This window comes from Magnolia sinica, chromosome 16, assembly GCF_029962835.1.
Source record: "Magnolia sinica isolate HGM2019 chromosome 16, MsV1, whole genome shotgun sequence".
Lineage (NCBI taxonomy): Eukaryota > Viridiplantae > Streptophyta > Magnoliopsida > Magnoliales > Magnoliaceae > Magnolia > Magnolia sinica.
Window position 1 is genome coordinate 1,561,666 of NC_080588.1, and position 15,437 is coordinate 1,577,102.

At 42.1% G+C, this 15,437-nt stretch overlaps 2 protein-coding genes across 2 annotated transcripts; both read right to left on the reverse strand.

Moving 5' to 3' along the window:
• Nucleotides 1-214: 214 nt before the first annotated feature.
• LOC131229819 (exopolygalacturonase-like) lies at nucleotides 215-1,505 on the reverse strand. Its single transcript, XM_058225858.1, has 4 exons — nucleotides 1,450-1,505; nucleotides 1,121-1,193; nucleotides 713-889; nucleotides 215-610 (listed from the first exon to the last, which is right to left on the reverse strand). The coding sequence occupies exons 1-4, from the start codon at nucleotides 1,503-1,505 to the stop codon at nucleotides 215-217; spliced, it is 702 nt and encodes a 233-aa protein (XP_058081841.1).
• Nucleotides 1,506-10,113: 8,608 nt separating this feature from the next.
• LOC131229820 (exopolygalacturonase-like) lies at nucleotides 10,114-11,622 on the reverse strand. The gene is made up of 4 exons (XM_058225859.1): nucleotides 11,485-11,622; nucleotides 11,077-11,382; nucleotides 10,460-10,975; nucleotides 10,114-10,341 (listed from the first exon to the last, which is right to left on the reverse strand). Exons 1-4 carry the CDS (start codon nucleotides 11,620-11,622, stop codon nucleotides 10,114-10,116), a joined length of 1,188 nt encoding a protein of 395 aa, XP_058081842.1.
• Nucleotides 11,623-15,437: the final 3,815 nt, after the last annotated feature.

The window sequence follows — 15,437 nt, forward strand, 5'->3', positions numbered from 1 at the left end:
CGTAATATGAATTAGATAATTTTTTTACCAAAGATCCAATGATTTTTTGAAGTAGTAAACAATAAACCAATGTACTGAGTGAGTGAAGATGTACCTGTTGGGTGCAGGATGCATATGGGCAATACTCTTGATCTATGATGATTGGATTATAGACATTGTTCATGACTATATCCTTGAATGTGAAATCGGATGCAGACAAGATAGAAGAGTCTTGCTATGTCTTGATCCTTAGGCCGTTGGTGGTCCCTGTGATGGTGTAGTTCCTCACGTTCACGCCCACCACATTTCCTTTGTTCGGGTACTTTCCAAGGCTACCGATGCTGATATCATGTCCTGGCCCACATAAGATGTTGGATATGGAGATATTGGAGGTGCCGGGGCCAATAGAGATGCAATCGTCCCCAGTGCCTATTACTGAACAGGAGATCGTCACCCCACTTGAGTCTCCTATGTGGATATTGTCCGTGTTAGAGCTGTCCCCAGGTGCGGAGGTGTTAACGGAATGGAGCTTCAAGTTCTTGCACCCCACAATGTTCATGTGGAAGAGCTTGCTATTCATCGAAGATATGCTACGAATTGTTGCATCCGTCACAAACATGAATCGTAGGGACTGTGATTGTGATTAGAATAAACAAAAGACATGAATTCCTTTCATTAGTCATCTTCATATATGCCATCCCAGTCTCTTGACAGGGACCATAACAAAACGTACCGCTGGTAAGAGCTTGCATTTCTTCATCTTGGGGCATTTATTGTGTGGCCTAGTTAAAGCTCCTTGACTGTTGAATGTCCCACCTCCTGTGACCATCAAGTCGTTAATGTATTGAAACTCTATCCAACCATCCGATTCGAACTTCTCAAGACCGGGCGCCTTCACCACCCCAGCGACCTGAAATATAATAGCACCCTTGCATGGCCCTTTGAATACAACTGGACCCACAAGGAATGTCCCTTTGGGAATCAAAACCCTACCCATACCATCCCACGCACATGCCTCCTTCTATTCATCCAACAACGCCTACAAAACATACAAACACATGAATAATTTCAATGGTGTGCAGTAATGAGATGCACGTGCATTGCACGTGAGAATCCAATATCATTGTATGTGCATTCTCACCTTGTTGCTGTCTGTTTTGCCGTCGGCGATTACATCGAAATCCTTCACATTGAAAACTTTCGCGGTGTGACGGCTTCAGCCACACATGCAAACAAGAACACCAAACAGGCTATCTGAAGATTCGATTTCGAACCCATTTCACTAATAATGGAAAAAATAAATTTGGATTGTGATTTCCTCAACTTGCTTTCTTCAATGGATGAAATGAGAGCATTTGCATGGGGTATTTATACAGTGGGTGTACTAACGTCCTCATCTCTCCCTCTCTCTCTCTCTCTCGCTCTCTCTCTCTCCAACTTCTTTGAGTTTTGAAGGTTTTAACAACTCACCATCCTTGCCATTCCACGAGGAACACATCCTTGAAGGAATAGTGCGGTTGAGACATCCCTTACTGTCTAGTTGGTAGGGGGTACATCTGGACTGCCATGATGGGCCACGGTTAGAAGCTTACACAAAATGAATGATCCTAGCCATCTGGTTGGTAGGATCTTAATGGATGGTAGAAGTGAGAAGTACTAAAGGTTGATATTTTATGGGGAAAGGACCACAAAGTAAGGGCCAGGCTTATCATATTGAAGTGATTTTTGAAAAACTGACTATTTATGTTAGCGTCTATTGGATGAACGGTCCCGATTGGCTCTTTAATAGCCACGTGTGCAGCCGAAGGGGGCATGTCACGCATTCCTTTCTATTGTAATTATTTTACATGCGTAGCATCTCTCTATATTTAGATCTTATGTCCTGTAGTTGTAGTTGCCAACTTCTCCTATTTTTAGGTTGAGAAATGCTCCCGTACTCGGCAGTATGACTGATGATACGCAGGTGGTAAACTATTGAGAAATTACATAGGTGGCACATAAGTAACTCAAGTAAACCATCCAAACCACATGTATCATGAACCAAAATTTAATTTTACTGAAGTCTCTAATTATTAGATCGGTGGGCAGTGATTACACTGCCAAAAATGAAAAATATCCTATGGTCGTAATTAAAAAATATGTGTCCAAGAATCAGAGGTTAAATAGGATTGTCCAAACAATATGATTTTCATATTCTAACTTATCTAGAGTAGTTTCAACAATTTACTTGAGTTAGTATGTTGCACGTGTACCATTTTAACTGTCCATCTATCAGGTGTCACATGCTGTCAGATTATCATGTAACTCCTCACCTTAGGCCCCGTTTGGTGCACGTCACGGTGTTATTATTACAAAAAGGGTTTAGGAAAAATATTACTTGATTGTTATGGAATTTACATTCCCGTACCTTCTTCGAACATGTTTCAAATAGCCACCTCATTAATCATTATAATTATCATTCCACTACCTTCCGTTACATTTCTTCCACGACCAGTTGGTAGGCGTGTCAGCAAATGGGTCGGTAGCTTGGGTTGGCCCAATTGTGATCTTTATGTAAGATACATTCCGACTATGAGGTGTGTCATCATGTTAGGCCAATGGCTTAAATATCAACCCATTCGTGGTGATTCAGGTGGACCACATTATTGGTAAAAAAGTGTATATGGCAACGATCGCCCTAAAAACTGTTTCCCTTCATATGGTGCACTTAAATCACGTATGGGCCTATTTTACGGCCCCATGCCTAAATTTTAGTGAGGCATCAAGTGGTTGAAGTATATTTCTAATAATCATCATGGTGGGCCCTATAAAACCAAGTGTAGAATCTCTCTCCCAAATTAATGTTTTGCTCGGTGTGGCCCACTTGAGTCATAAGCCAGCCTAATCGTTTTTGGCTCCGGGCCCAAATGGGAATTATTCATCTAATGGCATAAGTGGATTTTGCATGCAGGTCATGGTGGGCCCTGCAAAAGATCAAGTCGCACCAATCCTCTCCATCTGTACAAAGAGATTATTAAAAAAGTGGAATTGCATTGGCCATAGGGATCATCGTGATGTTTATGTAAGATCCACTTTGACCAATAAATGTTTAGTCCTGTGTGAGGTCCATTGACAAAAAATCAGGATGCGATGTGATTCTGGTGGGCCACGATAAAGGAAACAGTTGGGGGAGAGATGTTCACCCTTCATTTTATTGGGCATGCCGTGACAATTAAATGAAATCCACTACAACCCTTAAATTTCACAAAATGTTTTTGACATGTGGCCCCAAAAATCATACCCATTCTTGATTCATTTGGGCCACACTAATGCGAACAATTTGGGTAGATGAATGATAACAATATCCATTATTGTGATATCTTTCTGAAAACCTTTTTGAAAAGGCATTGGGATGTAAATTCTTTATTAATTAGTTTTTTTTTTTTAAAAATGGAGTGACCATGATAAGGTAATCTCACATTTGGTAGGAGCCGTGCTAGTGTGCATCGCTCTAGGTATGTTGTGCACTGAGAACCACGTGGGTGGAAGTCTCATGAGATCCACTGCATCCATCTAAAATTTATGTCCATCCAGAGCTAAAGAAGAATACACAGTAGCAAAACGTTAGGATGGAATGCCCACCGTTAGCTTTTTGTGTGGCCCACCCTTGTGTTTTAGTACCATCCAATCCAAGTGCCTTATTAGGATGAAGGAATTATTTGAGAATCATAGCATTCCCTAACTCAGGTGGGCCATACCACATGAATATAGAGGTTTTTAAGTATAATTTTATGTGGTGGTCCACCTGGGTTTTGAATCAGCCAAAATTTTAAGATGAAGGCTAAAAAAGGGATGATGCACCTATGGATAGGATGGATTTTATGCATTTTAGTAAGAGAGAGTGACCTAGGTATGCTAGTGCTTTTCCTTTTGATAATGTATGGTGTCACCTGCTACATTGCGGTACCGAGGCCGATTTTCACCCAGGTGTGTATCTCAAATGATGATGGAATCATTCAGATTCCAGGTTCTATGCTGCCCACGCCGTGCTAAGAAACGTTTTTGGAATGGGTGAGTTGGTACGAAGATGGATGTTTCTAATGACTCATAATTGAATCCAAGATCAAAAGGACACAATAAACAATGGATCATGATTGTACGAACTTGGCTATATGGCAGAAGTGAGAACACGAATGGTTAAGATTAGTTCAAGGATGTAATCAAGGGGTGGAAACCGGCCAGGGTACATGAGTTTGGCAGTGTGGCATCGAATCCTATCAAAGTATCAATATGTCCAGGCCCCACCACTATGGTAGCCATATGATAAGGTAATCTTAAATTTTTGGTCCTGATGCATCTATTCTAGGACAATAATTTGAGATGTTTAAGTTTAATTATTTTACACCATGCATGCAATCTGAAAGTAATTTCCAAGTGTCTTGGTATTATCAATCAAGCTTTGGCGGAATATTAAAGTATTTATCTTCGGTAAGGTACGTCAAAAATCTAACGATTGCGTTTGGGGTTTTTTTACAATGGCTAAAATCAATTATTTGATGGGCTCTCCTTCCATGGGAGATGCCCTAAAAACACTTCATGGTGTAATATTTCAACCATTTGGTCATACAAAGTCTATGGTGACCGTTCATCTTCATGCACCAAGTTATGGCATGTTCAATTCAATTGTCCACTGATTATATTTATGCTAAACGTGTACGTCAGTAGGAACCAATAAGAAGTGTATTTTAAGCCATTATGATTGTGAGACCCGTATCCTAGCCCGTACCATTTTGTAGTCTTCCGCGGTCCTCCCGGTCGAATTTCGACGACCTGCGATCTGCAACTCTGTAACCGGTGTTTGTGTGTAATCCTGAGTCGTATCCCGCATTCCAGAGTCGACTCGACCCGAGACTTGTACCCTAGCGACCTCGCTGTCACCGCAGTTTCTATGCCGCGCCGAGGCAATACCCGGGCCAGAAGATATGGGCCCGCGTTCAGTTCGAGGAAACACCACGCATTTGAAATCCCAAGAGAATATCCCGTCAATCAATCACATAAAATGTCAAGTACACCCGTCACTCCCATCACAACCACCATCCCCAAAGTCAACTCTCTCTCTTATAATCCTTACTTATCAAGTATGCCCATCACTCACACTCATCACTCATCCATCTCTCTCTCTCTTACAACCTCTCTCTCTCATTTTTCCCCCTAAGAAACCCAACGTCCAAATGTTTCCATGGGAGGGAGCAGAAGCTAGTGTGGCCTACCTTCCTACCTCCCATCTCCACCATCCAAGCTTCATCTCGACCATTGAAATGCATTCCATGGAGCTCTATGACACATCGGTGGAAGAAGAAGTCCAAGAAGACGATCGGTGGGTATTCATCATCTTAGTTTTGATTTAGGCCCACTTGTTATGGGATCCACTTGATGTATGCATTGTATTTAGAGGGACCCATAGTGGCGGGGTCCCTCCCATTTCCCCCGTTTCTCTCTCTCTCTCTCTCTCTCTCTTCCCATATTTCATAGCCCACCTTGATGTATTATCCACGTCGTCCGTCCAGCAGGCGGGGCCCGCCTTGCTGCTAGATAGATCGTCCATGCCACCCTCCAACAGGCTTTGGATGTGGGACCCATCTGGACGTGTGGCAGTCCACACATCCAGCTGCTAAGGACAGTGGGTCCCCTTGAAGTATGTATTGTATATCCTCACCGTCCATTTGTTGGGATGGTGGGACTCCACCGTGATGTATCTGTTAATCTAGACCGTCCATCTAAGGACGTGGCCCCTACTGCTGCATTGGCGTCAGGAAGTTCTATGGGCCTGATCACGAGGATGTATCCAAACTGTCCATCTGTTTGGGAAATGGATCCCACTACCATGAGGTATGTGCCGTCCATATGTTTGGACGTGGGCCCATCCCACACATGTGGCACATGTGGGAGTGGGACCCACTTGAAATATGTGTTATATCTTACACCATCTATGCAACGTCTATCTAGCTCCTTCAAAAAAAATATAATATAATATAATATTATATACATATGATATATATGTATATGCATGTAGTGGGCCTCACGTGGGACCCACCTGTTGAACGGATTGGCTGGTGAGTTCACACCAGCTAGATGGCTGCTGACAACGTCAGCAGGCCTTGTGGGTCCCATACGATGTATGTGTTATACCTAAACCGTCCAGCTGGGCATGGACCCACCTTTGATGTTTGTGTTACATCCGAACCATTCATCCTTTGGCGAGCTTGTCTTAAGGCTTGAGACTAAAAATGAGGCAAATCTATTTATCAAGTGGACCACACTGCAGAAAATAGTGGGGATTGAACGTCTACCATTTAAACCCTTTTTGGGTCACAGAAATTTTGGACCAATATGATATTTGTTTACCCTCTAAATCCAGGTCTTTATGACCTTATGATCAGATTGGATGGAGAACAAACTTTATGGTGGGCCCTATGATTTGTTTAACCATGAAAATCATTATCACCACTATTATTTGTGGTATGGTCCAGATGATCTTTTGATATGATTCATTTTTAGGTAAGTGATCTCTAAAAATAGATGTATGGTGTAGATAGCTCACCTAGAATGGTGGGCCCGATTAGATGTATTTGAGGCCACCTATTGTGTATTTGAGGCCCATTAGTATGGCCCATTGATGCGGCCCACTTGATGTATATGAGGCCCATTGATGCGGCCCACTTGATGTATATAAGGCCCATTGATGTGGCCCACTTGATGTATATGAGGCCTATTGGTGTAGCCCGTGGATGCGGCCCAATTAGATGTATTTTCGGCCCATATGATGAGGCCCATTGTGATGTATTCCGGCCCATATGTCGTGTCCCATTGTGATATATTTGAGGCCTATGGGTTGTGGCCCATTGTGATATATTTGAGGGCCATGGGTTGTGGCCTATTATTATGTATTTATGGCCCAGATGGTGAGGCCCAATACGAAGTATTTATGGCCCATTATAATGTATTTCCCGCCCATATGTCATGGCCCATTGTAATATATTTTCAGCTTATTTTGATGTATTTCTGGTCCATTTGGTAAGGCCCATTGAGGTATATTTCTGGCCCATTTGGTAAGGCCCAATTAGATGTATTTTTGGCCCATATGTTGTGGCCCATAGTGATGTGTAATAGGCCCATGTGATGAGGCCCATAGTGATTGTATTAGGCCCGTGTGAGTGGCCCATAGTGATGTATATTAGGCCTATGTGATGAGGCCCATAGTGATGTGTATTAGCCCATGTGAGAGGCCCATAGTGATGTGTATTAGGCCCATGTGATGCGGCCTATAGTGATGTGTACTAGGCCCATATAATGCGGCCCGATGTGTTGTATATGAAACCCATATGATGAGGACCAATGTGATATATAAGACCCATATAATGCGGCCCACTTGATGTATGAGACCCTTGTGTAAGGCCCATTGAGATTGTATGTGGCCCATTGAGATTGTATGTGGCCCATTGTGACTGTATGTGGCTCATTGAGATTGTATGTGGCCCATGGTGATTGTATGTAGCCCATTGTGATTGTATGTTGCCCATTGTGATTGTATGGGGCCCATTGTGATGTAATTGTGGCCATTGATGAGGCCCGATGTGATGTATTTATGGCCTAGTGTGCTGTATATTAAGCCCTTGTGTGAGGCCATGCGTCCACTATATGTTTGGCTCTATATAGGGCACTCCTTAGGAGCAATGTTCGTTAAATGTCCACATTGATGGATAATGATGGTTAAATGTCCTTATTGTGACCTTCCCTTAGGCCCTTTGATAGGCCAATTATCGATACCAATTATGAGTATGTGACAGCATAGCATCATGATACATACCCATACGCATCATTTGCATGTTTGTTATGAGATGTGGTTAACCATTGCATATACCATTGGGCAAGTTGTTATAAGACTCCATGATAGGCGGAGATTGTCTCACATGAGCGCATGGTATACGAAGGATTGATGCATGACTGGATTGTATGACTCATGCATCTTGCATTGTGTGTTATGATTACTATACACCCTAGCGACATTAGGGCCGTAGCCTTACAGGCATGTCGTGGATGACCAGATGGGACACCGAAAATCTGTTACTAGCATTAAGGCGTCATAGATGTCCTTAGGTGAAAATCCTGACACCTCTGTGGCCAGGAGACTCCCCAACGTCTAGACTGAGTGGATACATGAGCGCTCAAGTGCCGAATACTAGTAGGCCGCGTCTCCCACTGTGTCGTAGTCAGTTGGGAAGGGGTTATGGCCTTACCCGCCCGTAGGTAGTGGGCATAGGCAGGCTGAGTTTGACCAACTCGTAATTGGATCCGCTATCGACGTGCCGGATAGATATTGACTGACTACTGGCCAGGCGGATAATGAGGTCTCTTCCACTTGCCTGATTGCACGTCCAGTGGGTGGCGATTATATGTAAAGTGTACTACACCCTGGTGATGATCCCAGAGATGTACGGTATTGATATGTGGACTTATTGAGCAAGAGTTGTATACTCAGCATTTTACTCATTCATTCACTATCCACTCACGCTGGTGGTGCGTAACTAATTGTTGTATACCTTCTCATGGCCAGGATTTCAGTTGGGTGCATGACTAACCTGAGATCAGGAGTCTACTACATTGGGTCTAACTATCCAAATTTAGGTATGGGACTGGTTTGGATAGAAGTCCTTTGTAATAGACCCCCTAACTTGAGATACTACGTACTATCATCTCGACTTCACACTCCAGCTTGGTCATTCCATTCGCATTGCACATTACATTACATCTGCGGCATGTGGCATTTTAGGTTGCTATGTTTCTGCATTTATATGGCTTAGATACGGCTGACCGTATTCATGGACTCATCAGGATTTGAATATTGCATTGCATCGTCGGTATCTGATATTGGCTTATTATGTTCTTGCATCGCATAACTTTGATATGGACGTTAGCATTCATGCCTTGTATCGCATAACCTTGGTACGACTGATGACACTCATGGACTTACTAGTATATTTCTGCTTACTCTGATATTGTATGATTCATGATCTTACCTGTATTGCCGTTGTTGTATGATTTATGGCATTGTATTGCATTCTTGGCACTTACCTTACACACACTTTCACCACCCTCTAAGCTTTCTATAAGCTTATGCACGATAGATGCTGCGGGTGACGTTAGGTTGCAGCAGCATTGAGCTTGGAGCATGCAGCGGACCTTTGGAGCTTGATTATTGATATATGTATTTCCCTTTTAGCACTGTATTCAACTGTTTATATTAGTAGATATGTGATGATGATGTTACCTTTGTGATTTGTGTATACTTGTGGTTATGCTTCTTATAAGAGAAATGTACGTTGAAAAATCCTTCTTATAGGGTACCAGGATCGAAACCTGGTGTATGGGCGCTGAGAGCCGAGAAAGGGGTACTATGGAGGCTGTCGGCACCGGATTCGGCGATCAAAAATTTTGTGAGCCCGTTTTTCGAGTTTGGGGTGTGACAATGATGGTGGTCCACTAAATAGATTGGGCTAGTGAGCCAAGCTGATCCACTGATCATTGGCCCTAGCCCAGCCCAGCCTACCATCGGGCCCATACTTTAGGCATTGGCACATCCCTCGGACTAAGCTTAAGCATCCAAGCCTAGGACCGACCAATGGCTGCCCCAATTTTTATGTGGCAGAGATGCCCTTTTCAATCTTATATATAGAGGACGTGTCCCTCCAATCTGCAGCAGGGATGACCCACTCATCCACATTGGTCAGAGTCAGCCCTTTAAGACTTGTGGTACCCAAGGACTCAGATTAAGCCTAAGTACACTCAAAGCGGTCACATCGGAATCAAGTGAGCCATCAAGCACAGTCAAATCATTTATCTGGTAAAATATTCACTCAGAGTTTGCATACGCTACTCTCCTAGGAGCGTCCATCAATTTCCATATATTAATACCCACGGTGAGATCCTTTATTTTTTCTAGTAGTATAATTTCCAAAATCACACAGAAAGATGAATGAGAGAAGAAATAATGCATTTTCTTGAATGTGCGAACTATAAAATACAATTGAAATACATTTCATTATAAATTTCTTTTCTAATTGTTGAAAAGCTATGTATAAGAAGAAGTGAAGAGGATCAGAGGCAAGAGGGAGGGCTTTGTGAGCCAGAGGAAGTTCCCTTGATGTTAGAACATGAGGATGTGGCAGGTCCCCCCAATCCACTGTAGACCAGGTTGATGTTGTTGAGCCGCACATTCTGACATGGCACGCCTTTGCTGCATAAAAGATTGACCGCAACTTGAGACGTCGAGCTGCCACGAATGTTTATGAAGCTAACGTCGCTAATCTTAACACGCGAAGGAGTCTAAAGGATAGAACGCCAAACAAACGTAATATGAATTAGATAAATTTTTTGCCGAAGATCCAAAGATTTTTTAAAGTAGTAAACAATAAACCAATGTACCGAGTGAGTGAAGATGTACCTGTTGGGTGCAGGATGCATATGGGCAATACTCTTGATCTATGATGATTGGATTATAGACATTGTTCATGACTATATCCTTGAATGTGAAATCGGATGCAGACAAGATAGAAGAGTCTTGCCATGTCTTGATCCTTAGGCCGTTGGTGGTCCCTGTGATGGTGCAGTTCCTCACGTTCACGCCCACCACATTTCCTTCGTTCGGGTACTTTCCAAGGCTACCAATGCTGATACCATGTCCTGGCCCACATAAGATGTTGGATATGGAGATATTGGAGGTGCCAGGGCCAATAGAGATGCAATCGTCGCCGGTGCCTATTACTGAATGGGAGATCGTCACCCCACTTGAGTCTCCTATGTGGATACCGTCCGTGTTAGGGCTGTCCCCAGGTGCGGAGATGTTAATAGAATGGAGCTTCAAGTTCTTGCACCCCACAATGTTCATGTGGAAGAGCTTGCTATTCACCGAAGATATGCTACGAATCGTTGCATCCGTCACAAACATGAATCGTAGGGACTGTGATTGTGATTACAATAAATAAAAGACATGAATTCCTTTCGTTAGTCATCTTCATATATGTCATCCCAGTCTCTTAACAGGACCATAACAAAACATACCGTTGGTAAGAGCTTGCATTTCTTCATCTTGGGGCATTTATTGTGTGGCCAAGCTAAAGCTCCTTGACCGTCGAATGTCCCACCTCCTGTGACCATCAAGCCGTTTATGTATTGGAACTCTATCCAACCGTCCGATTCGAACTTCTCAAGACCAGGCGCCTTCACCACCCCAGCGACCTGAAATACAATAGCACCCTTGCATGGCCCTTTGAATACAACCGGACCCACAAGGAATGTCCCTTTGGGAATCAAAACCCTACCCATACCATCCCATGCACATGCCTCCTTCCACGCATCCAACAATGCCTACAAAACATATAAACACATGAATAATTTCAATGGTGTGTAGTAATGAGATGCACGTGCATTGCACGTGAGAATCCAATCTCATTGTATGTGCATTCTCACCTTGCTGTTGTCTGTTTTGCCGCCGACGATTGCACCGAAATCCTTCACATTGAAAACTTTCGCCGGTGCGATGGCTTCGGCCACCCATGCAAATAAGAACACCAAACAGGCTGTCTGAAGATTCGATTTCGAACCCATTTCACTAATAATGGAAAATATATTTTTGGATTGTGATTTTCTCAACTTGCTTTATTCAATGGATGGAATGAGAGCATTTGCATGGGGTATTTATACAGTGGGTGTACTAACGTCCTCATCTCTCTTTCTTTCTCTCTCCAACTTCTTTTAGTTTTGAAGGTTTTAACAACTCACCATCCTTGCCATTCCACGAGGAACACATCCTTGACGGAATTGTGCAGTTGAGACATCCCTTACCATCTAGTTGGTAGGGGGTACATCTGGACTGCCATGGATGGGCCAGGGTTACAAGCTTACACAAAATGAATGATCCTCGTCATCTGGTTGGTAGGATCTTAATGGATGGTAGAAGTGAGAAGTACTAAAGGTTGATATTTTATGGGGAAAGGACCACAAAGTAAGGGTCAGGCTTATCATATTGAAGTGATTTCTGAAAAACTGACTATTTATGTTAGCGTCTACTGGATGAACGGTCCCGACTGGCTCTTTAATAGCCACGTGTGCAGCCGAATGGAGCATGTCATGCACTCCTTTCTATTGCATTTATTTTATATGTATAACATCTCTCTATATTTAGATCTTATGTCCTGTAGTTGTAGTTGCCAACTTCTCCTATTTTTAGGCTGAGAAATGCTCTTGTACTCGACAGTATGACTGATGATACGCAGGTGGTAAACTATTGAGAAATTGCGTAGGTGGCACACAAGTAAACCAAGTAAACCATCCAAACCAAATGTATCATGAACCAAAATTTAATTTTACTGAACTCTCTAATTATTAGATGGTGGGCAATGATTGCACTGTCAAAAATGAAAAATATCCTATGGTCTTAATTAAAAAATATGTGTCCAAGAATCAGAGGTTAATTAAGATTGTCTAAACAATATGATTTTCATATTCTAACTTATCTAGAGTAGTTTCAACAATTTACTTGAGTTAGTATGTTACACATGTACCATTTTAACTGTCCATCTATCAGGTGTCACATGCTGTCAGATTATCATGTAACTCCTCACCTTAGGCCCCGTTCGGCACGCGTCACGGTGCTATTAGTACAAAAAGGGTTTAGAAAAAATATTACGTAATTGTTATGGAATTTTCATCCTCATACCTTCTTCGAACATGTTTCAAATAGCCACCTCATTAATCATTATAATTATCATTCCACTACCTTTCGTTACATTTCTTCCACAACTAGTTGGTAGGTGTGTCAGCTAATGGGTCGGTTGCTTGGGTTGGCCCAACTGTGATGTTTATGTAAGATTCATTCCGACTACGAGGTGCGTCATCATGTTAGGCCAATGGCTTAAGTATCAACCCATTCGTGGTGATTCAGGTGGACCACATTATTGGGAAAAAAAGTGTCTATGGCAACGATCACCCTAAAAACTGTTTCCCTTCATATGGCGCACTTAAATCACGTATGGGCCTATTTTTAGGCCCCATGCCTAAATTTTAGTGAGGCATCGAGTGGTTGAAGTATATTTCTAATAATCATGATGGTGGGCCCTATAAAACCAAGGGTAGAATCTCTCTCCCAAATTAATGTTTTGCTCGGTGTGGCCCACTTGAATCACAAGCCAGCCTAATCATTTTTGGCTTCGGGCCCAAATGGGAATTATTCTTCTAATGGCATAAGTGGATTTTGCATGCAGGTCATGGTGGGCCCTGCAAAAGATCAAGTCGCACCAATCCTTTCCATCAGTATGGAGAGATTATTAAAAAAAAATGGAATTGCATTGGCCATAGGGATCACCATGATGTTTATGTAAGATCCACTTTGACTAATAGATGTTTAGTCCCATGCGAGGTCCATTGACAAAAAATCAGGATAGGATGTGATTCTGGTGGGCCACGATAAAGGAAACAGTTGGGGGAGAGATGTTCACCCTTCATTTTATCGGGCGCGCCGTGACAATTAAATGAAATCCACTACAACCATTAAATTCCATAAAATGTTTTTGGCATGTGGCCCAAAAATTCATACCCATTCGTGATTCATTTGGGCCACACTAATGGAAACAATTTGGGTAGGTGAATGATAACAATATCCATTATTGTGATATCTTTCTGAAAACCTTTTTGAAAAGGCATTGGGATGTAAATTCTAGATTAATTAGTTATCATTATTATTATTATTTTTTAAAAAAATGGAGTGACCATGATAAGATAATCTCGCGTTTGGTAGGTGTCGCGATAGTGTGCATCGCTCTAGGTACGTTGTGCACCGAGAACCACGTGGGTCGAAGCCTCATGAGATCCACCGCATCCGTGTAAAATTTATGTCCATCCAGAGCTAAAGAACAACACACTATAGCAAAACGTTAGGATGGAATGCCCACCATTAGCTTTTTGTGGGGCCCACCCTTGTGTTTAAGTACCATCCAATCCATGTGCCTCCTTAGGATGAAGGAATTTTCTGAGAATCACAACATTCCCTAACTTAGGTGGGCCATACCACTTGAATATAGAGGTTTTTAAGTATAATTTTATGTGGTGGTCCACCTGAGTTTTGAATCAGCCAAAATTTTAAGATGAAGGCTAAAAAAGGGATGATGAACCTATGGATATATAGGATGGATTTTATGCATTTTAGTAAGAGAGAGTGACTTAGGTATGCTAGTGCATACTTTTCCTTTTGATAATGTATGGTGTCACCTGCTATATGACGGTACCGAGGCCAATTTTCACCCAGGCGTGTATCTCAAATGATGATAGAATCGTTCAGATTCCGGGTTCTATGCTGCCCACGGCATGCTAAGAAACGTTTCTGGAATGGATGAGTTGGTACGAAGATGGATGTTTCTAATGACTCATAGTTGAATCCAAGATCAAAAGGACACAATAATCAACGGATCATGATTGTAAGAACATGGCTTCTATATGGCAGAAGTGAGAACACGAATGGTTAAGATCAGTTCACATATGTAATTAAGGGGTGGAAACTGGCCACGTACATGAGTTTGGCAATGTGGCATCGAATCCTATCAAAGTGTCGATATGTCCACGCCCCACTTTTATAGCGTTGAATGGGGCATTTTCCCAAAACACAATGGCAATGGGGGAGTTATTTGATACTCTCGCAGCACATGACGGTTGAAGGTTGGCACTTGGTCACCTAGAGATTGTATATTTTGCATACATTAACTCAAAATAAAATATGTAATTAGTGTAGCCCCACTTTCATTTAAATCACAGCATCAAGATGAGACTTTAAAAAAGAAATATTATCCGCTGATTTGTGGACATTTCTTGTTGAAATAGGACCGTACTCAATGTCCACCACTATGGTAACCACATAATGAGGTAATCTTAAATTTTCAGTCCTGACGCATCTATTTTGGGACGATAATTTGAAATGTTTAAGTTTAATTATTTTACACCATGCATGCAATCTGAAAGTAATTTCCAAGTGTCTTAATATTATCAATCATGCTTTTGCGGAATATTAAAGTATTTATCTTTGGTAAGGTACATCGAAAATCTAACGATTGCATTTAGGGTTTTTTACAATGACCAAAATCAATTATTTGATGGGCTCCCCTTCCATGGGAGATGCCTCAAAAACACTTAACGGTTTAATATTTCAACCATTTGGTCATACAAAGTCTATGGTGATCATTCATCTTCATGCACCAAGTTATGGCGTGTTCGATTCAATTGTCCACTGATTATATTTATGCTAATCGTGTACGTCAGTAGGAACCAATAAGAAGTGTATTTAAGCCATTATGATGGTGGTCCACTTAATGGATCGGGCCAGTGAGCCAAGCTGAGCCACACATCATTGGCCCTAGCCCAACCCAACCTACCAT